The 25,770-nt window shown below is 42.2% G+C and overlaps 2 protein-coding genes across 2 annotated transcripts in view; both read right to left on the bottom strand.

The window, feature by feature from the left end:
- DERA (deoxyribose-phosphate aldolase) overlaps positions 1-6,311 on the bottom strand; it is a 49,510-nt gene extending 43,199 nt beyond the window's left edge. Inside the window, exon 1 of the mRNA XM_050969942.1 lies at positions 6,232-6,311. Coding sequence (XP_050825899.1) covers positions 6,232-6,262 — 31 coding nt within the window. The 5' untranslated portion in view covers positions 6,263-6,311. The remainder of the gene's footprint in view (positions 1-6,231) is intronic.
- Positions 6,312-8,703: 2,392 nt separating this feature from the next.
- STRAP (serine/threonine kinase receptor associated protein) lies at positions 8,704-15,753 on the bottom strand. The gene is made up of 10 exons (XM_009095156.4): positions 15,551-15,753; positions 14,359-14,494; positions 13,552-13,633; positions 13,221-13,293; positions 12,480-12,576; positions 11,466-11,603; positions 10,955-11,091; positions 10,154-10,303; positions 9,577-9,642; positions 8,704-9,256 (listed from the first exon to the last, which is right to left on the bottom strand). Exons 1-10 carry the CDS (start codon positions 15,660-15,662, stop codon positions 9,189-9,191), a joined length of 1,059 nt encoding a protein of 352 aa, XP_009093404.1. The 5' UTR covers positions 15,663-15,753; the 3' UTR covers positions 8,704-9,188.
- Positions 15,754-25,770: the final 10,017 nt, after the last annotated feature.

Here is a 25,770-nt window from a genome sequence, read left to right as displayed (position 1 = left end):
GAAAGCCACCAAATAGCAGCTGACCAGCAATAGCTGACTGCATGCTTTTTGCAAATAGGACAAAATCCATTGGTTTAAGCCCTTTTTACTGTCTGACACATTTTCCCCTCTGCTCTCAAAAGTACCCATGGCAACTCACTAATGTCTAATATCTAATTTTTGTGCAGGGGATGCAAGAGTCCCTGAAAGACCACAGAATGTGGATCTCCAAGTATTTTTTTTTTTAAGTGTGGGGACTCAAACCACAGTGCACAGCACAGGTAGAAAATTAAAAAAAAAAAAAAGGAATAATTTAACAAAAAATCAGAACACCATCCTTTCTGTACAAATTAATGTGAGACATCATGCAGCTCTTACTACAGGAAATAAAATGGTGCAATAAAAATGGCACGGCAAGGAAGGACAAAGGTTCTGGTAATGTGCAGCAGCAGATGGAGACTTCCATATAACACAGACCTTTTATTCAAGCCCATTCCTACATTAATTAAAGCAATGGGTAAGTGAAAACAAATATGTCCCAGCATAATTGCCTCTAAATAGACTTTCAAAGTTTGCCATGTGAGGTCTCATCAAATCTTTAGATCTAAGTGCCTTTATTCAGAAAAACCCTCACAATTCCAGCTTTACTCTTTTTTTTTTCATTAAATATCAGAATAAAACCATTTTTTGAAATAGAACTGACTGCCTTTGGATTCTCCCCCTCCCTTACTCCCCCAAGCTTTATGATTTAGTATCTGGCTAAGGAAAACTATATTTAATTAGGCTCATTAACCTTGCAGTGTGAACATGTCTTTTTTTTTTTTTTAAATAAGTCATCTGCTAGTCATCTGCACAGTCATGTGGCTTCAGGGATAAAAGTAATTAAAGCAGTTACACTACAGCTAATTAGCCAATATTCTGTAATCACTCTTCTAGTTTACTTTTTTCTCTGAAGACATCTGAAAAAAATCATATTCAATTCCTTAACAGGAAATTCATCTCCTCTCTTTGAAGAACACGAATCCAAAAATACCGAGCATTTCCTCAGAAAACAATAAATAAACCCACTTCATTAGGATAATTACATAAATATCTAAGCTTCCTAACACATTCCTCATAAAACAGGCTAAGCCTTACAGAAGCTTTAAAAAAAAATGTGTTGATGGCATCCCTTCAGATGGCGAAACAGAAAGCACAAGAACGCCTGAGGCAATAGTTTCACAAGCATTTTAAGGCAGCACTGTTCCCAAAAGGAGCTGCCCCCCTCAAGTGGTTATTTCATTTTGTGTGCCAGAGACAGCATGTGTGCTCCTGCTCTTACCATGAGCACACGATGAAACGGGGAAGGGAAGTGATGAAAGCTGTTATTTCGGGAGAAGAGACTCAAACTGTGTCCTGAACCTTCCCTGGAGAAAGGAGGAGCTCAGCTGGACACAGGCTGACCCCAGCTGGTCACACAGAGCTGAGCAAAGCCTCTGAAAGGGGAGAAAAGGCTTTGGCATCAGGTCTTGTTACAGCTGTCTGACCACGTAAGCTGTTTGGAGATTTGGGGGTTTTTCAGCTTTGTCAAGACAGAAGCTGTAGTTATTTTTCCACAGAGACACTTGATATGGACCAAGAGATCCTTAATTTCATGTGGGTCTCCCTTTATATGACAGAAGTCCAGTCTCCAAGTCATCAGCATCCAGATACATCAAAGCATGAGCCCTGAGCTAGGAATCAGCTCTGCTGCCTTGTGCCATCAGTGAAATCCCACAGTGCTGTCCATGGATCACACAGAATGGACCATGGTGTCCTCCTCCAAAGCACTTTGGGAACCACCAACAAGCCTTTCCTCAGGAAGTGACAGGCAGAACATCAGGACCTGGTTTCCTGCAGGCACAAGTCTCCTGTTGCTCCCTCTCTCTTCTTGAGACATCTCCTCACCCCAAAAACCCAGCTGTGGTCCTTACACCCATGTGGTCCTTCAAAACAGGACTCATTTACTGGCATAAAGGCCAAAATAAAACAGTTGCAATGTAAATTCTTGTAATTTCTGATCTGTACCTGCCTTCCCCTCAACCAAAGAACTCATTTGGTCACTCCACCCAGCACTAACTTATTTCCAAGACATCTACTTGTCCTTCAAATTTGATTAAAATTACCCACCAGATTCAAAGGGTGTTAGAACAGTGAAGAACCAGAGCCACAGTACAGGCTAAATCCAGCTATTAATATATTAGAACAGAATTATGCTGTTTTGAAAAGGGATGTAACACTTCATTATCTAAATGCCACTTACCAACAGGCTAGCTCTCACACGTAGATGGCTCACAAATACCAACTATAATTAAAAATATATAAATTGAAATATAATGAATGTATTTTTGGCCCTTCAGCTAGAAGGTCTGAGCAACACAGATAGATAATGGGGTTTTTTAAGAATCCAGGAACATTGCAAAACAACTGCAATTAATTACTCATTGCTCAGAATACATACATATATGTGTGTGTGTATATATATATATATATTCAGTCTATACATATATAGACACACAGAGGTAATAAAACATATAATCATAGAATAATTTAGGTTGAAAGACCTTTGAAGATCATGTGTCCTATGCTATGCAGCAGCAGTTTTGATGTCAGACCAGGCTGCTGAGAGCTTTATCCAGGTGGGTTTTGAGAGTCCCCAAGGATGGAGATTGCACAGCCTCTCTGAGCCCAACCTGTCCCAGCACCAGCCTGTTCTGCCCCAAGTCTTCTCTCATATCCAGTATGAACTCCTCTGCCTCATTTCCCTGGGCTAAACCAGCCCAACTCTTTCAGCCTTTCCTCCCAGGGCAAGCCCTCCAGCCCCAGCCCCATTGTGCTGTGCCTCTGTTGAAGCTGTGACAGTTTTATCCATCTTTCTTTCCTATTGGAAAGAATTGTATTTGCTGGGAATGCCCCAACAAAGGCAGGAGTGATGAATCTGACTCCAGGTTCTCAGAAGGCTGATTTATTACTTTATAATACTAATAAATGAAATAGTATATTGTATTAAAGAATACCATACTAAACTAGAGAATACAGAAAGGATACAGACAGAAGGTTAAAAAGATAATAATGAAAACTTGTGACTCTTTCCAGATTCCTGACACAGCCTGGCCCTGATTGGCCAAAGAGTGAAAACAACTCCCAGCAGAAACCAAAGAAACAATCACCTGTGGGTAAACAATCTCCAAACACATTCCACATAAGCACAACACAGGAGCAGCAAATGAGATAAGAATTGTTTTCCTTTTCTCTGAGGCTTCTCAGCTTCTCAGGAGAAAAACCTTGGGCAAAGGGATTTTTTCAGAGAATGTGAATGCCACAGGAAAGAGAAACTGGACCCAATATTCCATGTACATTCCAAGTGCTGGGCAGAGGGGATGGTCCCAGGTGTCTGCATCTCTACAGTTAAACCAAAGCAGCTTGCACTTCCAAAACAGATACTCACTGACATGTTCCATTATTTCATTGTGAAGTGACATTAAAAGCTGCATCTGATACTTTTCTGAAGCATGACAAAACATTAAACATCTGGGCTGTTATAATCCAGGGCCCTGCAGAGCAGAGCAGGAGAGGCAGATTCATTCCCACCCCTGCAGGCATTGTGGTGAACCCCAGCACACAAACACCCCTTGTGGAATGGAAAACTTGTAAAACTCTTTGTCCAGCTTCTTTGCACCACTCTTGGATGGCAAATGTATCAGTGCCTGAGGCTGGTGAGCCTCTGACTGTGCACATCAGGGTCTTTTCATCCGTGGAACATGCACCTGTTCTTTATCCCAAGGAAAAACCTTCTTCTACTAAGGCACAGTGATGGTACGAGGGAAGGAGATAAGGAGGGAAGAATCAAGGAATTTTACAAAAATGTATTTTATTTTTTAATCACCCAGGAAAGCACTACATGCCCTAATTTGTGAAGAGTTTGGCTTGTCAGTGGAAAACAAATAGATATTCTCTAAGGGCAACATCAGAGACCTCCTGCTTTGATAATGACATTATGTAGCAAGCACAAAAACAGCAGACACAGAAAAGGACAAAAACAATATATTTTTAAGTAAAATACGTTTTACCACTAGATGTCCCTGTTAGAAAACTCTAATTCTGCACAAAGCTGTGTGGGAAACAGGGCAAATCACCTGAATTAGAGTTAAAGCTGCAGGCAGGGGCTTGTAAAACCTCCAAAGGCTGAAGTGCCTAAGTGACAGAAGCAGTGAGTATTGCTAGCAGCCATGAAAGATAAAGGGAAGGGAAGGCACCAGCTAAGGCACAGCATTCAGATATGTTAACTGCTGCATTTAGTATGCTGCTGTATTTCAGACATGTATTTAGTGGGAGAGCAAATGGCAGGCAGGTGCAGTTCTGTCTTTAAAGCAGCCAGCATAAGGCAGATGCTAGAAGCTGCCACTTAAACATGGGGACAGCCACACCATTGCCTTTCCTACCCCTGCCCTGAACATCTAACCCAGCTCGTTTTGACCACAACTGATTTAAACAAAGATCCCTGGGAAGGGATGGCAACAAGTATCAGAACTGAGCTGACTTCAAGTTTCTGGATGCCCCACGCATCAACTAATTTTAAGCTTGAATTTACTAAGAAAAAGCATGGCACACCTCTAGTTTAAAGAAACTGAAGTGCATTTGCAGGCTTTTGTGCTAGCTGTTTTTCCTAACAGTAATGTTTTGTCAACTACATTATTAATGTTTGTTTCATCTCTTTGGATGGCTGCAGTTGAAACTCACCTGTCCCTACAAGCAGCCCTGTACAGGACATCAGAGAGCAATTAGACAGCTCATTTTTGAAAGCTGCAACACTTCCACAATTTCAGTGAATGGAAACACAGCTCTCACTTGTCCATCCACAGGCTAATAATTTAAAAGTGTCTGTGCTTGTTGTCATGACAGGCAGTGACACCACCATCTCCTGAACTCTGCTTGTGCCAGCTTTGAGACCCACCTGTTCCACACCAGCTGGCCTTTGCTACCCCTCCTCCATGAGGCCACCCCTGTGTCTCCTCCACCTCACTGTCCACCTTCTCATAATGACCAAATTATCCCACCTTGGAGACAGACTGCAGGAAGTCTCACTGCTTCAATTCATCCCCCTGCTGCAGCTGGGTTTTGCTGAGGAAGCTGTAGTACTTTCCCCTTCCCCAGCAATGAGGTGAAAGGCAGCTCCAGCCAGGAAAAGGCAGAGAAAGTCTTTTTGTACCTTATCTCAGGCACAGCCACCTTTCAGACCCAGAGACCAGCTGCAAACACCTGGAAAATCCTTACCACTCCCCGGAGAGAGAGCAACAAGAACGATCACAAGAGGCGGAGTCTCGAGTTTGCAAATCAGAGCCCAAATTAAGTGGCTTTAATCTCTTGGTGAGAAAGAGAAGAATCCCGTGAGAAGCAGAACGGTGTGCAGGGGAGAACCAGGTTCAGCTTTGTAACAGGACCAGGGATACAGAGCTGTCCTACAACCTCTGACCCTGCAGGTCCAGCTTTGTGACAGGACCAGGGATACAGAGCTGTCCTAAAACCTCTGACCCTGCAGGTCCAGCTTTGTGACAGGATCAGGGATACAGAGCTGTCCTACAACCTCCAACCCTGCAGGTCCAGCTTTGTGACAGGATTAGGGATACAGAGCTGTCCTACAACTTCTGACCCTGCAGGTCCAGCTTTGTGACAGGATTAGGGATACAGAGCTGTCCTACGACCTCTGACCCTGCAGGTCCAGCTTTGTGACAGGATTAGGGATACAGAGCTGTCCTACGACCTCTGACCCTTCAGGTCCAGCTTTGTGACAGGATCAGGGATACAGAGCTGTCCTACAACCTCCAACCCTGCAGGTCCAGCTTTGTGACAGGATCAGGGATACAGAGTGTCCTACAACTTCTGACCCTGTAGGTCCAGCTTTGTGACAGGACCAAGGGTCAGAGCTGTCCTACGACCTCTGACCCTGCTCAGAACCCTGAAGCCAAAGCCAAGCGTGACACGGAAACTCGTGGTTAACCCGCAGTCCCAAAGCCTCCTCCCGGCTCCCCGTCACGGGATGTAAGTGTGTCAGAACACGCACAGAACCCCAGTGCAGTTCCTATTTCGGCTTTTCAGAGGAACGCGGTCCCGCGGCCGCCGGGGGGAGGCTCGGCCGGGCGCGGGGAGCCGGAGGCCGCCACAGCCCCGCTCCGCCCGCCCGTCCCGGGACCTCGCAGCGCCCACCGGGGATGCCCGGCCCCGCCGAACCCTTACCCAGCTCGGTGCCCGGGTTCCGCCCGGCCATGGCCCCGCTCTCCGCCCCCGCGGCCCGGCCGGGCGGAGCTCCGGGCAGGCTCCGGGCCCGCCCCGCTCGGGCAGGAAGCGGCGGGGCCGGGCCGGGCGCGGAGCTCCGCCGCCACGTGGGGACCGCGCCGGGCAGGGCTCGCAGCCGCACCTCGCCCTACTGCGGGGATGTTCCTTTGCTCAGCAGGTACAGGGATATTCCGTTCCTTTGGAAAGGCTGAGCCTGCTGTCGGGGATGAGTCAAGGCACTGACAGTGTCTTCGTGTTGAGCTGATGTCACACGTACACACGGGGTTAATAAACCTGCCGACCTGTAAAACTTCTAGTGGTACCTGTAGAATGAAATTCTGGTAACAAAGCCACTGAAAACTTCATAGCCTTCACATTTTTTCCAGATCTGGAAAAAAAACCACAAAGTCTCATGAAAAATATGATGCACGTTGTTAATATTGACGTTTAGATGAAAGAGTTTCCAACTTAAAAAAACCTCAAACTCGCAACAGCATCGGGTAAAGCAGGAAAGTCATAGCTCTGAAACCTGAGGACACTTTTTTGCTTTTTCCATACCAAACTGCGTGTGTACTTTGAGAAGCAATGGTTTCAAAGACAGCAGGCACTCTAGAAGTATATCTACCATTTGCACTGTGTACTTAAGCAGTCCAAAAATTACAAGCTTTCAAGTACTTGTGGCAGTGCATCCTCCTCACTCTCCCTTTTCCAGGCCACACTGTCATCTAAGAAATACTTGTGATGCCTTGGCCTTGACAAACAGCACTGGGCTCAGCTCTTCTTGAGCTTATCAGAAACACTGTCTGCTTCCAGGAACTGCTGCTGTCTAGAGAGCTCTTGTTTTCTTTAGGAACAGCCTTGGAAATTATTTTTCTTGCCTGAACAGCACAACATCCCTGTTCCCACACTTTCAAACTAACTGCAGACCCTAGCTGTGTCTGGGATGAAACACTATTATCTTAGATGTCTAAGTTAGGCTTGTAAGTAAGGTTAAATCCTAAATTAGGTTAAATGCTGTTAAGTGTTATTCCCTCTGTTAAATTTTTACAGTAAATTTTTAAGGTAGGCATAAGTGCTGCTCCTGTTCAATTGTTAGGTTTAAAGTAGAAGTTAACATTACTGTTGAGTGCTAGTAAAGCCTAAAAACTCATTTCTTTTTATCAACACCCTCACTATCCTTCTGCCACCTAAGCACACATGCACATCTCTCTAAACAATACTCGGTTAATTTCTGTTTTGATTGCCAGGATTTTGTTTGGTTTTATTGTTGCGTGTTTTTCCTTGGCATGCCTTAACTGTCCTGTAAGTAGTAGAGTGAATCTTGCCAATGAACTTTGTTGTCCTGTTGCTTAATATTAAATCTGGATTTTGCTGATATCCTTTACTGGTGAATTTTCAAAGACTTGTTCATAACAATACTTTAGTTTTGCTGGGGTTTTTTTTCTTTTTTTCCAGTATTTTAGTAGCCATTACTAAGTATCAGGTTTCTATGACTATTATCTGTTTCATATTTATGCATCCCAGTGCAAGCTGTAAATGCAGAATGAGGAACATGGTTTTCTGGTGAACTTGGGAACAACTAGGTTAACAGTTAAACTTGATGTTAAAGGTTCTTTTTCCCCAGCTGAACTATTCTGAGATTCTATTCCAGACCTCTCTATGAAATTCTATAGAACCTACAGCAAATATGGAATAAAACCCACAGCACAGAAGAAACGTCACCATGGGGAAAGGTGTTCAAAGTTCCTAATTTTAAACACATCCAATTTCTAAAATAAAATTATGCTCAAGTACTAGATATGGAGTCCTCAAAAGCCTTAGCAGAATTAGCAAGACTGAACCATTTAGCTGTAAATCAGAGTTGTTTGTTTTTAGAATAAAATTCAAATAGGTAATTGCAAATAGGTATAGTCTGCAAAAACAGGACAGTAAGGATAAGTATGAATATGAAAAAATAAAAAGGTGTGTGAATAAATATATCTTTCTCCTTACCACACAGAATGCATTATGTAAAGTTTCAGCATAATATTAAAGGAAATGACAAGGGGAAGAATGGCAATTATTTTCTTTAATGAAGAAAATATGATTTGTAACCTTGAAAGAGTAACTTTTTTTATCCAGTCTGGAGGACTAAACCCAAGCTTTACACAGATTTGCAGCCAGCCTCTGATATTTTCATGTACAACCAAATACTTCAGGCAGCACGCTTAATTTAGGAATTTTCAATGTTTTTCTTTTTAGAGACTCATGTTTACATTCAAACTTTAAAGAATAAAAAAAGATACAAAGCTTACAGATCAAAGAACTTGCCACCCTCTGTACCAACACTAAAACATTCTTTTGCTTTCTCTCTGTATAGTACAAACCCAAGATGCCAAGGATTACGTGATTAATGCAGTTGCTTTTCCATTTCATGAACCCAACGCTCAAAAGTCTGGAGAGGCTTTTTATTTAGACAACTGAAAACAGTTAAACATTCAGAAGCAGCATACAATGAAACAAAACCCGAACCAAATACTTTAAAGTACATAATCCCTTCTTTTCAACTAGAGCCAATTTTTCCAACTTTCAAGAAAAAAAAAAGGTAAAAGCCATTGTATCTCTTCTTTGTAATAATGAAAACACACTACAATGAGTCTAATTGAGATTGGAGAGACTGGATCTTGGCTTGCACACTTCTTTGAAAAGACAGTAGGCAGTCATGCCAAAAAGCCAGCAGAACTCTACTACTTGTCTTTTGGGTTTTTATTTGGATGCTCAGTTCTCTTACAGACAACACCTAGCCAGTTCCACTGCATTCTCATCAATTACTGCCCATCTTTGCCCCACGGAGGGAGCGCACTCTGGAAGGCTGCTGTCTGTCACTGCTCACTTGATTTAGTCTCGCATGTCCACGTGTCACGTAACAGCTGCAGTAATCAGGCTTTCACTTCAGGAGTTGAGCTGTACACTGTATCTGAGTTTTCAGAGGCAATCTCTTCTGCAACTAAATAAAAAGGGTGTTATTTAATTTCACTTTAGATATAGAAAGCAAAGAAATGTTGCAGGGATTGCTTAAAGAGACCAGTTCAGTTTGTTTACCCCATTCAATCTGATCCAGCTGTTCTACCCCATCTGTTCTGCCTGCGCAGCTCCAGTCTGACACTTACCACATAATCAATGTCAGGCAAATGCATTCAAAGATCTTTTGAAAAAGAGTACAGAAAGCACTTGAGGGAAAGTACTTCTTCCATACTAAGGAAGATGCTATTATCTTGACTATCTTTTAACACTGAGGCAGTTGAAGCTGACAGTTTAGTTCATTACCTATTTCCTCCTCTGCGGTTCCTGGAAGGGCAGTCCTTGCTTTTGCTGCTTCTGCATTCTCCTCTTCTGTAGAGAAAGAGTAGAAAAATAGTCAATACCTTCAGTTCCACCCACTCACCTTAATTAAAAAAAAGATAATTTCCATGTAATTCAGTGTTGAGGAGAAACACTTGAGCAAGCAATTCTATTAATGAATATCCACATGTAGTTATTGCCTCCCTCTCCTCAACTGAAAGAGCCAGAGTACAATATAAAACTACCATCCACACTGCTAGAGTCTCTTTCAGAATTATAGAAGTGGTATCACATATTTCTCACTCTTTAACATAAAAATACATCAGGCTCTCAGCTTAAATACCCACAAAGTGTCTATATTCAAAAAGCTTATGGGTGTGATGTTAACTGCTTACACAACAGTTACAAAAGTACATCCTTCAATCTAACAGATGAGTAGATCAGAAACCCTCAGAAGACAGGAGTTACTGTATGAAACTCAGTGTTTACCACTAATGGTAGACATCACTTCAAAGGTGCACACAGAGTTGCCAAGTTTCCCCAGGACCCAGCTCACACTTACCAGGAACTACACACTTCCAAAGGCCATAGGTTTTCCCTACTGTTGTCTGCCACAGCCTTAGTGTTCCATCTTCAGAGCCACTTGCATATAACTCTCCATCGGGGCTAAATCTCACGCAGTGAATGGGACCAAAGTGCCCTTTATAAGATTCTGAAGGGAACATGTCAACACTGTCAATTTCAAATTTCGGCCAACAACTGAAATTTAAGTACAAACTGATCAGTTTCTGATACAAAACAGTTTCCATGAATGGGTGCATCAGCAATGGCTACTTTAGGCATTTAATAATTAATGAAGATATTAATGTTTCATTAACTGCAAAGAAAAAGGTGCTTAGTTATTCTAGACAAAACTGCAAAGCAAGCCAGCAGCACGGGGTACACATGCTCTGTTCCTTCAACCACTTCTTCCACAAACAAACAATTTTAAATGAAGATAGGATCAGTAAGCAAATATGCTTTTAACGTAACAAATTTGGCCAACACATCATATTTTTCATAAAATCTTGTAACTGACATATCTAATGAACAGTATGACAATTTAGCATACAGCTATTGTAGCAATACAGAATAAGATTTTTTTTTAATAGGTGCAGAATTATTGAATGGGAGTTTTAATTAATTCTAGAATATTAGGTATACTGAGATAGAAAAAATGTTTAAGTGATTATACCTTTTTACCATCCTCTTGCACAGCATGCTATACTAAGACCTCATTTGAGTACAACAGTTTCATTTACTGGTCATTATTTTATTAATAGCTATTTCAGAACTCCTTTATGATTATAGGAGACAAACATACCTAATTCTTCTCCTGTATTATAGTCATATTTATAGAGTTTAAAATCTTCACCACCTGCAACCAAACATTCTTTCGCAGGGTGAAGAGATGCAGAATTGATTGTAGCAGGTGCCTCAAATGATTTAATTTGCTCTAGACTGAGGGAGAAAAGTTTGTTAACAAAGTTCTATTAAAAAAAAAAAAAAAAAAATCCTGACAGCAAAAAAACTGGATTCTACTAATCTCAATTGCTTTTCCCAGAAATAAAATACAACCCCACAGAGATTCTGAAACAAGTTTTGATACTTGCAAATCATGCTTGTCAAGTTAGAAATGAGTTTAGAATAAACAAAACAAAAGCTCACACATACAGAACTACCTTCTGGAATACATTTAAGCATGTAACCTCCTTTCTTGGAACATCATAGAGATGCCAGTTTTGACAGCTTGGTGACTCTGGCCTTGTACAGCCAGTTTTTACCTACAAGAAGCCCATGATTCCACCTGTGAAAACTGGGAGTTGTGGACTCACGTTTCTGCACTATGAAAAGCAATAGTCTTCCCATAGGTTATCACCAGTATCTGTCCTTCTGGAACATACTCCATGCTGCTCACTGACATTGCCACATTTAGTGACTTCACCTCAGTCATGGTACTCCGGTCCCAGAGGCTTAAAAGGAAACAAAAAGGGGAAAAAAGACTCTCAGACTTCTGCAAATCAAACAATTTCCACCTCAAATCCATGGCAAGACCTGCATCAACACAGGCACTGGTACTTCAGATTCTCAGTGGCTTTATCTCACCTAGGCCAGGCTTAAGACACATTCCCTTTTTTAAAATACTTTTACCTTTGCAGCTTAATGCCACAACATTCAATGGTAAATACACACCATTTAACTACTCAGTGATTCTCCTGGAGATTAAAAATCTTGATTTAAGTCTTCTAAGCAACAGACCTTGAAGTAAGGCTTGAAGATTCTAGTCTGTCTTTTTACTTCAAAAGACAAAAAGGTACTAATCTCAATTTACAGAGGTTCATTGAGGATATAAAGTTTTATATCTAGCAGTGCAAGAAGTATCTAAGAAGAAATTAAACTGTGCTGCTATGACAAATAAAAATCTTTATTCATTAGCTGACTGCTGCACTTCTATTCCTACAATCTGGAGGAAAACAAACAGGACTAGGCTCTTGCCTATCTTTAACACTTGGAAACTGAAGAAGACAAAGCAGCAATAGCTCAGGACGTTGTGTATGCAAGAGACCTCATCTATAAATTCATCTTCAGGATTACAAAAGGCATAAATTTATTTTATGCAGTTCTCGAAGACCACCTCCTCTTATCAGGGAGAGCACATCTATGAGGAGCACACATTTAAGGAGAAATTAGAACTATTACCAAAATGATCTCTGACAGCAGAACAGAGCTGTATCAGGCATGCAGCTACAATAACCTAGGATCAGGTAACTTGTGTTACTCATATCTAACATAAATTTATGCTCACATAGAGCATGACAATACAGAAAACTCAAAGTTACTGCTCTTACCGGACAGTTTTATCATCAGCTGAAAGAATCTGTTTGTCATCACTGCTCCACAAGGCCTTTTTAATGCCAGAAGTATGTCCACTGACAACATCAGGTTCTTAAAAGAAAGCCAAATATTTTAATACATGTAATAAAATGAAATCATGTCATGCAGGAGTTTGAGGACTTCCTTAAGCTACACAGATTTCCCTCTACTAGAGACTGTAGAATTACTTCAAGCACTTAGGTCTTTATTTGTAGGTCTTATTCCAGGAGCAGGATAAATGCAAACTGGGTATCTGATTGGCTAGCTCTCAAAAACTTCACTAGGTGAACATCAATGCTCTCTGGCTTCCTATCCACCATCAGTATTGGTGATGTCAGTATCAACATGAATTTAAACACACTTAAATATGTAGAGCTGCTTTTTCTCTCAGATTACTGAATTTTAATTAATTAGTCAAATTTCTAGCTGTCTACACTGAACTGAAGCATGCTCTGCTTGATGTCTCATTCCTGGAAGCGTGCAAGAGCAGGTTGGACAGGGCCTTAATCAGTCCATAGAAGAGGGTTTGGAACCAGGTGATCTCCAACCCAAGCAATTCTGGGACCCTTACATACCAAAAGCTCATAGACATTACATTAGTAAAACAACCCTCAACACTGTTCTTAGTGATTCATAGCAGAAAGCAGCCCCTTCATTTCAGAAGTTTTATTTAACTCAAAAAAGCCCCCAGGAGTCAGCATTAAAAGCAGACTCACCTGCTTCTGGCTTGCTCAAGTCGTAGATACGCAAGAGCTTATCCTGTCCACCTGTTAACAGATAATTGCTATCCTGAAACAGAAGTTATAGAGAGTCAACTCTAGTTTGAATCAAAATACAGCCTTTGTCTGTGAGTTAAAATCACAGCTTTTTCTCTCAGACAGCCTCTAACACACTTGTTACATTAACCCTACAATCCTAAAAACAGCAGCAGTATTTTAGATTATTTACTTGTTAAGATTTACCACAAAAAAGCAAAAAAGTAAATAATAGCAAAACATACTCAAGAGCTTATTTCCCTGGTGAATAAGGTATAAAGGTTTCTCATACCTGTGTAAAATCCACACTTTTGACAATGTGTTTGTGAGCCAGTGTGATTAGTTCATCGCCTGACACAGCATCCCACACTTTGCTAAACAGCAAGAGGAAATATTCATATTTTAGAAGCACCAGCACAAATCAGCCTGGATAGTCAGATGAATTTGTAAGCAATCTTTCCTGATGCCATCACATCATTTTATCCTAAGTGCTACATTCTTATAAGTTATAATCTAGTTATTCATGAATAATATTTCATATATTTATACTAGAATTTTTTTTAGACTATCCCACCACTTTCCTTTATGATCTTCAGGACCATGCAAACTAATTTACATTTCAGTTTGAAGATAAAGGTGGCTCCTCTCTGCAATTTCATTAATAAAATTTGCCCTCTACTAACAAGATTCAACTTGCAAAATATTCACTAATACTGTAAACAGCACAATCAACAAAAACCATGGAAGAACTAATTCACTAGAAGATTCATGTAATGAAAAGAGGATAACTGCTAGATGAAAAATAAAAATCCCCCTCTCAACTCTGCTATAACTACAGTGCCAGAGATTAGAGCTGCACAGAAAAGTTAAGTAAACCAGTATAATTAGGCACATCAAGAAGCAATCCTAGTTGTTCATCATGACACAATTAACTGCAGCTACTTTCAAGAAGGTAAAAATCTAGGTTTTAATTGGCTACCCAAAATTAAGCTAACAGTTACTAAAGAGAAACAAATCAATCAGTAATTTAGTACAGCTGTCACCAAAGAGCTACAGAATAAAATCAAAACACAGACCATGATGCCAGTCCATCACTTACGCTGTGAAATCTGCTGCTGCTGTAGCTGCTTTGGTGGCATCTGTGTTCAGGGTGGCACCCCAAACAGCCCCTTTGTGACCCAGAAATGTGCCAATCCAGTCGCCCGTGTCCCCCTGGCGCAGCATGGGCTTGCCATCTTCACAGAAACAAAACCAGTAGTCAGGTAACATGGTAAAAGAAGGCAGCAGTTTTTTAAAAGAAAGAATATTCCCTTGCAGCAGCATGTGGAAATACCCCATACTTTAAAAAGGCACTCTTTGCAGAGGGGTTCAGCAGTTTAGATGAGTTTAGATGTGCAGCTGTACTTACTGTATGCATCTAAACTGTACCAACACTCAAATGCTACTGCAAATGAGACAAAAGTTTCCTGGTAAAAGTCTGTAACGTTGTCTTAAGATAGAAGGAAGGTATAAAGGAACATTTCACTTAGGTTTTATTTTTACTAAAGTTTTCTTCAGCTAAGACAGATTTTGTTTGCTCTTTATTTCTTACTTTTGAACAATATTGTGAAGTCATCAGTATGTCGAAACAAGTCTCATGGTTACAGTGAGATATGATTAAAACACAGAGCGATACAAAAATGAAGCAGTAATAGAAAGCCTTTCCTATCATCAGCTTTTTCTGGAAGGCTATCAAAGAGTTATTCACACAAGATGTAGAGCTGAACTGGAAGCACTTCAAGGCAGAGAAAGAATGCCCTTTAAAAACTTATGCATGCAAAAGATTAAAACATACATGCACAAAGATAAAACGCTATTCCCACAGTGAGCAAAGAGCTCTCATCATGCCGTGTCCAGCAGGGCAAGGCAGCTGCCAGGGTCAAACCGGAGCTCGCTTCAAATCCACAGCCCATGTGCACAGGCGATGGAAATAGGAACTTTTACAAACAAACCACTCTGGAGACCTCCCACCCCTCAGCAGCCGGGATCCCACCGGCAGCATGCGGGCTCCGACACCCCCCGGCTAACCCGGCAATGAAGCACCAGGAGAGAAAGCCGGCTGTCCGCTCCCTTCGTCATTCCAGAGCACACCGAGGCGGTGTCACCACCCCGAGTGGCCAGCACACCCCCCGAGCCCCCTCCGCCCCACCGCCACCCCTCGGCACGGCGATGCGCGGCCTACGAGCGGCGGGGCTGCCCCGCGCCCACCCCCGGGGCGGGGGATCCCGAACAAAGCGGCCCGTCCCGCTCACCCTTGCAGGCGCTGATGAGGAAATATCCGTAGGGGGTGACGCCGCTGAAGGCCAGGTCCACCACGGGCCGCGTGTGGCCCGAGCAGGTGAGCGGGGTCTGCCTCATGGCCATGGCGGCGGCAGCAGGGGCCTGGGCAGGGGCACGAGTCCGGCGGCCTGGCGGGAGCGGCGGCGGTGGCGGCAGCAGCGGGGGAAGTGACGGGCAGGAAGCGCTTCCCGGCGGACGCGCGTCACGCGCGGGGGCGCGGCCGCCGCGGCACCGCCCCGCCAGGGGGACGGACCCGAGCTGCCCCTCTCGTCTGAGCCGTCCGGGACCTGCTTGCTCTCCTCTGCATCCCTCATCCCGCTCCGTGAGGGAGCAGCGAGCTCTTCCCCGTCCCGTTCATCCATCACCCTTCTCCCTGAGGGAATAGCGAGGTTTTCGCCGTCCTCTGCATTCCTCATCCCGCTCCGTGAGGGAACAGCGAGCTCCTCCCTGTCCCGTTCATCTCTCATCCCGCTCCGTGAGGGAACAGCGAGCTCTTCCCTGTCCCGTTCATCTCTCATCCCGCTCCGTGAGGGAACAGCGAGCTCTTCCCTGTCCCTGTCAGCCACCATCCCGCTCCGTGAGGGAATTAGCGAGCTCCTCCCTGTCCCATTCATCCCTCATCTCGCTCCGTGAGGGAACAGCGGGCTGTTTGCCATCCTCTGCATCCCTCATCCCCCTCCGTGAGGGAGTAGCGACCACATCCCCGTCCCGTTCGTCCCTCATCCCGCTCCATGATGGAACAGCCAGGTCTTCCCCGTCCCGTTCTTCCCTCATCCCGCTCCTTGAAAGAGCAGCAGCGACTTCCCCGTGCCATTCAGCCACCATCTCTCTCCATGAGCGAATAGCGAGCTGCGAGCTGTCCCGTTAATCCCCTCATCCCTCAGCCCCTTCAGGGGATAGCGGGCTCATCCCGTCCCGTTCATCCGCCATCCCGCTTCCCGAGGGAACAGCGACCTCCTCGCCGTCCCCTTCGTCCTGTCAGGAAAATTAATCTACATACACCAGAGGCTTATGTCCAAAGAGGAGACAGAGGACTGTAACTTTATTCTGTAACTTTATTCTAATAAAGTCTAATGGGGTCTCCCAAATTGTTAGAGAATGCAGCGTCCTTTTTATCCTAATTTCCAGGCTGCTCTTCCCCCGTTGGCTGAGGTACTTGAGAAGTACAGACTTCCCGAATCACTTAATATACACCCCTTTCTAATATGCAGCCCCCCCTTTTCTTTTTTTCCTTGTGTTCTTTTTCTCTAAATCCAGAGGTTTAGCACAGGCTTGAGTGAGTAACAGTCTCTGGCAATTGGTGAAATTTATGGTTCCCCTCCATTGCTTCTCTCACCTCTCAGAATCTGGCCTTGTCTACCATCAGGCCCACAGTTTGTTTGTAAAGACACTTCCTCATTCCTTTCACAGAATTCACAGAATGACCAGGTTGGAAGAGACCTTCAAGATCAAGACCCAGCCCCAACATCTCAACCAAACCCTGGCACCCAGTGCCACATCCAGGCTTTGCTAAACACACCCAGGGATGGGGACTCCACCACCTCCCTGGGCAGGCCATTCCAGAACTTTATCACTCTTTCCATAAAAAACTTTTTCCTAATATCCAACCTATATTTCCCTTGGTGCAGCTTGACACTGTGTCCTCTGGGTCTGTCAGTGCTGCCTGGTGAAAGAGAAAAACCCTACCTGATCCCAACCACCTTTCAGGAGCAGCAGAGAGTGATGAGATCACCCCTGAGTCTCCTTTTCTCCAGGCTGAGCACCCCCAGCTCCCTCAGGGCTTCCTCACAGGGTTTGTTCGTTGCCTCCTCTGTGCTCAAGCATCTCAACATCATTTCAGAATGACCTCCCTGCTCCTGCTGGCCACACCATTCCTGATCCGGGCCAGGAGCCCTTGGCCTTCTTGGTCACCAGGGCACACTGCTGGCTCATGTTCAGCCGGCTGTTGACCAGCACCCCTGGGTTCCTTTCTGCCTGGGCACTGTCCAGCCACACTGTCCCCAGCCCAGAGCATTGCAGGGGTTATTGTGGCCAAAATGCAGAACTGGATACTTGGATTTATTAAACTTCATCCCACTGCACTCTGCCCATCCATTGAACTGTTCCAAGTCTCTCTGCAGAGCCCTCCTGCCCTCCAACAGGTGGGCACACTATCCCAGCTTAGTGTCATCTGCAAATTTACTTATGAAAGACTCAATCCCCTCATCCATGTCATCAATAAAAATATTGAACAGAACTGGCCCCTCCCATTCTCTGAGGGAACAGCGACCTCCTCACCATTCCCTCCATCCACAGGCAGCCCTGGGGCTGTGACCAAGGTCCCTCAGTGCCCTGCTCGCTGCTAAACCAGCTACAAGAGACTCCTGCCAAAAGGCAGCCCAGCCCTTCCTGCAGGGCCAGCTCCCCTCCTGGCTCACTGATCAGCCTTTCCAGCTGGGAAGGTGATGGGAAAGCCCTGAAGGATGTGGGGATTTCAGGGATAGCAGCACCTGCCTGTTTGGGCATTTTTATACCAAAGACAGGCTGATGGTGCCGTCTGGACTTGCCCTCAGAAGCGTCTAAGGATGGCACTTGGAAATGTGTCACTGTCCTTACTCAGAGATGAAGGGAGTGGTGTTTCTCTTAACCTGGAATCAGAATGATTGGCAGTTAATCATCTTCTCCTAAGCCTTACAACTAAGAAAAATACTTAAATCATTAATGAAAATTGAAGCTGGAGCCAACTGCAAACTTCCACAGCTTTTTTATTTAAAAGATAAGCACGGTGTTTCACGTTCTTCTAGTATTTTATTTCTCACTTCAGGGTTCCCAGAAGTAACTGCTAAAAGTTTTGTAACTTCATGACTCATTTTCAGGCATACTGACACTGTATCATAGATCAACAGTTTTTCCTTTCAGAGCCACAGGCTGCCACGTGGACCTTTCCAGTGTCTTTAAGATTTTCTGGATTTTTTCCAAACAAAATTTTACTGCTTCTACATTTACATTTTACAAAATCTTATCTAAGTATAGGGCTATGTCTCCTTGCTAAAAATGCTGTTTGGATTTACATTTTTTAAAACTCTCCTGGTAACTGATGTTGACAACATTTTCAGCGGAAAAAAAATGATCCTAAGGGACAGTATAAAGAAAAACTTAGTATGAAGTTTAAATTACCTGCTTAGAATTCAAGGTCGAGAAACAGAAAGAATGGGAAGATTGTGTCTGGGGAAGTTTACTTTTAATGATTTCATGGCTTTGATTGATTTTGTCTTCTCTTAAATGGAGCATGATTTCCCACCTGCACAAAGCTTATGACATCCACTTAGGAAGACACAAAATCCATAACGATAGAGAAAAGCAAAAGTATATCAAATTTGCCAGTAAGTAGCTGAAAATCAGAAAAAGAAAAAAATGATGGACATGGGAAACCTATAAAATCTAGACATCCCCTAGGCCAAGCAGAACTACAGGGTATGGAAAATGTGACTAAGAACATATGGAATTAATTCTGAAAATATACCTGTCTACATTTTTTCTTAAAGTCTCCAAAGCTGGTGCTAAGCCTAACTCAGGATTCAATCAGACTGTTTCTTTAACAGCAATCTGACTTTCTCCCTGGTAGCACCTCCACTTAAATAGTTTATTCTCCACAGTCTGAAAATGTTTGCTTTAAAAATAAAACTAATTCTATGCCCTCAGAGGGCACAACTGTCTGTAGCTGCTTTGCTTAATACAGAATTTTTTAGAGGAAGAACTGTGAAATAGGCTTTCAGTTTTTTAGGAGCTGTGAAATAGGTTTTTCAAAAAAGTCTAGACATGGTACAAGAAAAAGAAGGGAAGATGAAAAAAGTTTTTACTTACAAATGGAAGTTTAGTAAGCTTAAAATATAAAAATGAGGTATCACTGAGTTTTATTGTTTTAAAAAGGGCAACTATGTATCATGTTCCAGGGGTTGAATTCTCTCAGAAATGTTGCTACAATAAATAAAGCTGTCCTAGTGAAATGTTATGATTCTAGTGCTATGATTACAATGAATAATGCAGAGAGTCAATTAAATAGATGTGTTAATTGTACATATTTACATTTCCAAAGACTCCTTTCTTCTCTTGCATATGTCAGAGTTGGAAAAACATTGTCTCACCACTGAGTGGAGCTCCTTACGTATTTATTGGTACAGTGAAGCTCTGACAGAGTTCCTTCTGTGAGGTGACCTAGGGATGGTTATTTCAGCTTGTGCCTGGCAGCTGTGTGACACAGCACTCCTGAAGTTACTAAATGCTTAATTCTCTAAAATTAATTAGCTGTGTAGGTAACTGGAAATCTCCAAGGCACAGCAGCAGGGCAGACCCTTTGTTAGTAGACCTCAAATATGAATTATTTTTAATGAATAGTGAAACATTCAGTGTAATCTGTGGGCACTCTGATGTTCTTTCCCTATTTTTTTTTTGTTTTGAGAAATGCCCTGCACTAATCTGTACAGCTAATTTAGAGGGGAAAAAAAGAAGTAAAGAAAAAGAAGAGGACTTGCTGTTAGCTGAAGGATGATGTGTTACCAATGCTGCATGCAGATATGTGAGAGCAATTGCAGAGCGTGTTGCTCGGTTTCCACCGAGGGGATAATTAAAAATGAGTGCCAGCCTTGAGCAGTCAATTATCACTGAGCAACAAGATGAAAGATAAAAGACAGATGTAATCATATTTCACAAATAATACATCAGTGTGCTTCTAATCAAGGAGTCCTTTCTGCATCAGCTTTTCACAGCAAGTGATATTTTTTTTCTAGTGTCCTGCAGCTTCTTTTAACATTCATCTAGGGAATGTGAGTGCTGGACCACTCTTCTGGTGGGTGTCCATGGTAGGACAGTCTATTGCAGTGCACCCTGAGAACATCTGGGTAGAAACTGGGGATCCCTTTCCTTTTCTTGGCTAGTGCAAGTTTGGTAGTACAGTTTATCTGTGTGATAGAGGCCAAGGGGATTAGATAGGGAAATGGGATGTAGAGGAATAGGGAAGAGTGTGAAGAGGAGTTTGAGGCAGCAGCAAGGAGGAGAAGTGGTTTAGCAGGAGAAATGGAAGGGGAAATGGGAGATTTATCAATTGTGTATCTCACAGTTACATTTGTACCTTTTTTCCTCTCTCTTCTGGTGAGGTCACAAATAAGATCACTTATTTAACCACCATGTTAGTGCCAGGATCTCAAAACAATTTGCTCTTATGAGGAGAGCATTGTTCCTAACATTGTCAGGAGCCTTTCCATCTGTCTGAAGGGCAAGGATCCAGCACATTCAGAGCATGCACCAGCCATAGAATGATAAAACCAATAAAGGAGATTTTAAATTGTTTTATCTCTACCACAATAGCCTCTCTGTTCCTCAACCTTCAGGTCCCTTTTTGTCTTTTGAGAAGTAACAGTTGGTAGTTTTGGCCAGATAGAAGGGGAAGATGAAAAGGAAATGATTCCCCAGTTTCTATCCAAATGTCTTCAGAACATAGTGTTGCTAAAGGAAATAAAGTAATGGAAAGTAAAAACATACATAACATTATTTTGCTGCTTCTTTTCCAGCCTCATATTGAACCCACTTGATATCTCAGGCCAGCTAAATAAACATTTACCTCTGCAAAGAGAATTTCAGTTCATAATAAAACCAAATCCAATTGTAAAGCTCTGCTCAAGGAGAATTAAAATTGCCTGTCAGTTTACTTGCTTTCCAAGAAACAGCTTAGCAAAATTCTTATTCTCTAAGGATCATCACAGCTGTAATACCTCTCTGTGAGCTTACTGTACTTTAAGAAACAGCAAAGACAAATTTACAGGAACAAGCTTTAGCTGAGCTGGTTCATAATTGTAGGCTGCTTTGATGTTTTCACTTGGAAGATTTTTTTCACAGTGCAAGATGTTTATGCTTGCTGTTCTAAAAGACTAATTCAAACATCAGCCTCTGAAAATCAGCCATAGCAGACAGTCCTGCTACCCCAGGAGCACTTGAACTGATCTGACAGAGAAAAGACATTGGGATTTTTCCTTGTTTTCAGGGGTAAGGGCTTTGCTGAAAAGACAGAAGCTGATCCAGGTAACATCAGTCAGGCTTGTTGATAAACCTTTTCTAATCACTTTTTGACCAAGCCTGCAGATTTTCTTCAGATTCTGTTTTTTTTTTTTTAGCGGTCACTTGCAAGTGCAGTTTTTGTACAAATAATATTAGTAGTGTTAAATACTCTAATTTCTAATAAATAACAGTTTGTAACTGTGAGCCTCTCCTCACCAGGCAATGTGATGTTTGCTGGATTATGAAAGCAAGTCTGGCACTGCAGAGACCAGGAACACAATAATGTTTTCCTGCTACTACTTGCACAATAATTTAGTTTTGAAAAAATAAAAACTTTTTTTTTTCTTGATGGAAATTACTATGTACTAGACTGTGTGTCACTTTTAGGGCACACCAGAAAAATAGGTAAGCTTGAAAATAGAAGATAGCAAGAAAAAGGTAAGAAAGACTACTTATATGTGACATATATTTGTGTTATTTGGAAAAAAAATACTAGATTCTGTAAAATTTCTTTGCATAAATAGCAATTCATATTATTCTCTCCATCCTCGGGCCATAAAAATCTAAACTTTTAAAGAAATATTGTTGCTCTTCTGAGATTTGAAAATATGTTCCATTTCCAAACAACTTTGAGCTACATTTGTCCCTGGACTGAATCCACCAATGTCATCACTATTAGATCATGGATTAATTTGGCTCATGGTATTATGCTTGGAGTAACTACAGTTGTAGGGTTTTGGTCTTTTGCCATGATCAAACTTTGAAAGAAACTCATAGCACTAATGGTAGAAGATGATGGCCATGCTTTTACACATAGGAGACAGAAGACAAAGATTTGCAAAGGGGTTTTTTATTATTAAAAAGAGAGATTTGGGGGAACAAAGATTATTGTCCCAAGATGCATAACAATTATATACCTGCAAGGAAATGAAAATATTGCATGGTGGAGTGAGTCAAAAAGATAAGCAGTGCCCTCATTAGTCTTGAATAGAACTTTACTCACGATGCTTATACAAATATTTGGGACATTCATTAGTGCAACAATATTTTTTGCCAGTTGGGTTTCTGTGAAACTTTCCCATTTGGTGCTGCACATCCGTGTGGCTGTGATATGTAACATACAGACTAGGATTCCCAAAAGTCTATTTCATGTTTCTTTCCTTCTGTTTCTTGATGATAACACAGGAACAGCTTGGCAAGATGGAAGAAGGCTTTAATTCATCTCACAGCCATGCCCAATCCAGTCTATAATAGTAATGGGTCACCTGCCATTTCGGATGCTAAAAACAAAAACCTTATTTGCATGTGAATGTCGCTGTGACTCCGGTTTTTTAGAACATTTAATATAGGTGTATAAATAACTTCATAGGACAGAGCAGGTTTGGGCTAGAAGTGTCTGGCTCTCAGACCCGGTAAAAATAGAAAAAGAAATAATCTGTGGACACCCCTACTGCTTGATTCTAGGTGAAAATACCATATTAGCTTATAGTTAGAAGTTCATCAGCTGGCTGAGCATGAAGCAGGGAGAAATCAACAAGTTCCCAAGGCAGCTTCAGACCCATCAAGAGCCTTTGAAGTTTAACAACAAAGCCTGACTCTAAGGGCATAAGTATCGGGCTGCGTAAGGAAAAGTCATTAAGCAGTTAATCTTAGGCCTTATCTCAAAGTGCTGCATTTCTATGGAAACTGAGTACTTGGCTCTGAACGCCGGAGCATATCCTAGGAATTCACTGTGAGAGTATTGGAGCAGAGATATCCAGTTCTGTGTCAGCCGGGATAACATTCTCTAGTTCTGCTTGTCATCTTATCGTCTCTCTCCCCACCCCGGGTTTACAACTAATCCTTTACCTCGCTTTTGGTCCTCGTGATTTACATCTTTGTGGGGACAGTAAATCCACAGGAAGCAGTGTATTCCCGCCTCTCAGAGACCTTCCCTGAGATAGCTTGGGCACTCTTGATTTTCTGAAGTAAAGAGGACCTGTGTGGGAATTTTATCAAGCGCAGGCTTTTGGGAAGGAATTTTTCTGTCAAAGAAAAAAAGTCATTTTGCAGAGCCAGTAACACTCTACAGCTCCTGCAAATCCCTTGAACATTGTGACCACTTAAGAGTTGACAGCTGCAAACAGGTTGCAGGCAAAGCTCTGTATCAGTGGCATATCTGGGATTTTCAGCTTTATATTTTTAATATAAATAATATGCCTAAAAAGAATTAATGTGAATATAACACTATAATCAAAAAATGCTTCTAGTAATTCATTTATTCGAGGCACTGAACAAGCAATCATATGTGAAGTGAGAAATGGGAGCAGAGTTTGGTAAGTAATGGCTGGTAACCTACCGAAACGATATGAGTAATTTAACTGCATCTTACATTGTAGTGTAACAGTCAAAAAGAGAAAATATCCATTAAAAATCTGCCCAGCACCTGGAAATAGGCTATTACTAGCTGGCAAGAGCTACAGAGTTTTCCATCTGTAGATTATTAGACAAATGTGTGCCAACTTGAAGGACCAAAACCTGCCATCAGTTATTTTTGTCAAAGCCCTCCTGTGACAGCATCACAGACACGATTGAATCTCATCCTCTGCACAACCTTCCTTCTTCTTGAGAGAGTTAAAATACACTGGCAGAAAGTTTTGAAGGTATGTGTTAGTACATTCAATTCGTTCTACTGAAAAAAAAAAAATTATTTACTCTACACGTTCCAATAAATAGCTGTCATATCAACAGCTTATGTCAGATCCACAGCACTTGCAGCACTGCTGACTGCAGCTGAGTGGATGGCTGGAAGTGAAATATTTTGGTCACTGTAGTAATTGCAGTAACCCTACCTTCCAGAAGGACTTCAGGCTTTTGCCCCGGGGCCCCTAACCAGGCTTTGATACCTCCCTTGGCTTTTTCTGTTCTGTCTTTCTGTTTTTCTGTCTTTCCTGCCTCTTACCAGCTCCTCCGTGACTGCCGCAGCTGGTTTGCTGGACGTTATCCTTACTGCTCTGCGAATGCTTTGCTAACTAAATTCACGGGTTCCCTTCTCCCCTTTTCTCCCGCAGAAGTTGATGATAATACAGAAGAGTCGGATGAAAGCTGTGTTTTGGCTTTCTCTGCAAGCTTTCAGTTCACTGCCTGCGAGTCTCTCGGTCTCAGGAGTGGCAGCTGCTGGTTTGATTCCATTTGTGAAACGCGGAGTACTCGAAGGGAGGTGAGTCTGAAGCGGAACACAGTTACTGGATGTTTGTTCAGAGCTATAATGAGATTGAGTAGATAAAAACAAACATAATGCTTTCATGGGCTCTTGATCTTACTGCAAGTACTGTGGAAAACAGTGATAGGAAGCTCAAAGGTTTCAAGATGAAACCTCTATCAATTCCTTTGCTGAGAATCTTCATACTTCTACAAAGAAACCCCCAGTAGTGTGCTTTTATCTTAAGGGATGTTACTGAAAGTAGCTCAGATTCCACATCCAGATACCACATGACTGGCATTAAGCTGGTAGTTGCAAAATGTTTCACAAATTGATCCCTACTTTTATAATGCATTAAGCCAAAAGCCAAACCTCCAACTCTCCAAGTCTATATTTGGGTTGTTTTCACAAAACAAGTTAAATGAGTCTAAGATTACTTCTAAAATATTTTCCAGAAAACTAAAGTTAGCTTTTAAACCCCATTTCCACTAGAAAATGAAGGTTAAATATTTTTGCTTTGAGATCTGGGTTCATTGAACTCTCCCAAGTCCTAACACAGGCACGAGCCAAAAAACCCATGAACCAACAGTTCATACAAACTCCTGAGAGCCAAATCAGCTGACTCTGGCAGAGCACAAATGTTTTTAAACTCATTTCAGCTTCTTTTATGAAGATAATCCAAGCAGTACCAAGTTGCTTTTTCCACCAGCATCTTCTTTGCTTCTCCCAGAACAAAATGATAACATTGGAGTCAAAGATTTGCAGTGTCACAGGGTCATGGCCTAGATTTTTTGTCCTGTAGTAACAGATCTGCAAGAGAGCAGATATTTGTTTTATAATATAGAAAGCAAAATACAGAAGCCATGATCCACAGTATTTTAGAGAAAGCTGGAATGCCCTGTCTCTCATGTAAATGTACAGTACTCCATTTAACATACTTCTTTTATTTATTCTGTCTTGGTAATCAACTGCTGCCTTTGA

Source organism: Serinus canaria, chromosome 1A, assembly GCF_022539315.1.
Source record: "Serinus canaria isolate serCan28SL12 chromosome 1A, serCan2020, whole genome shotgun sequence".
Taxonomy (NCBI): Eukaryota; Metazoa; Chordata; class Aves; order Passeriformes; family Fringillidae; genus Serinus; species Serinus canaria.
Note: the sequence above shows the minus strand (reverse complement) of the source record. Positions and strands in the feature narration are given on the sequence as shown.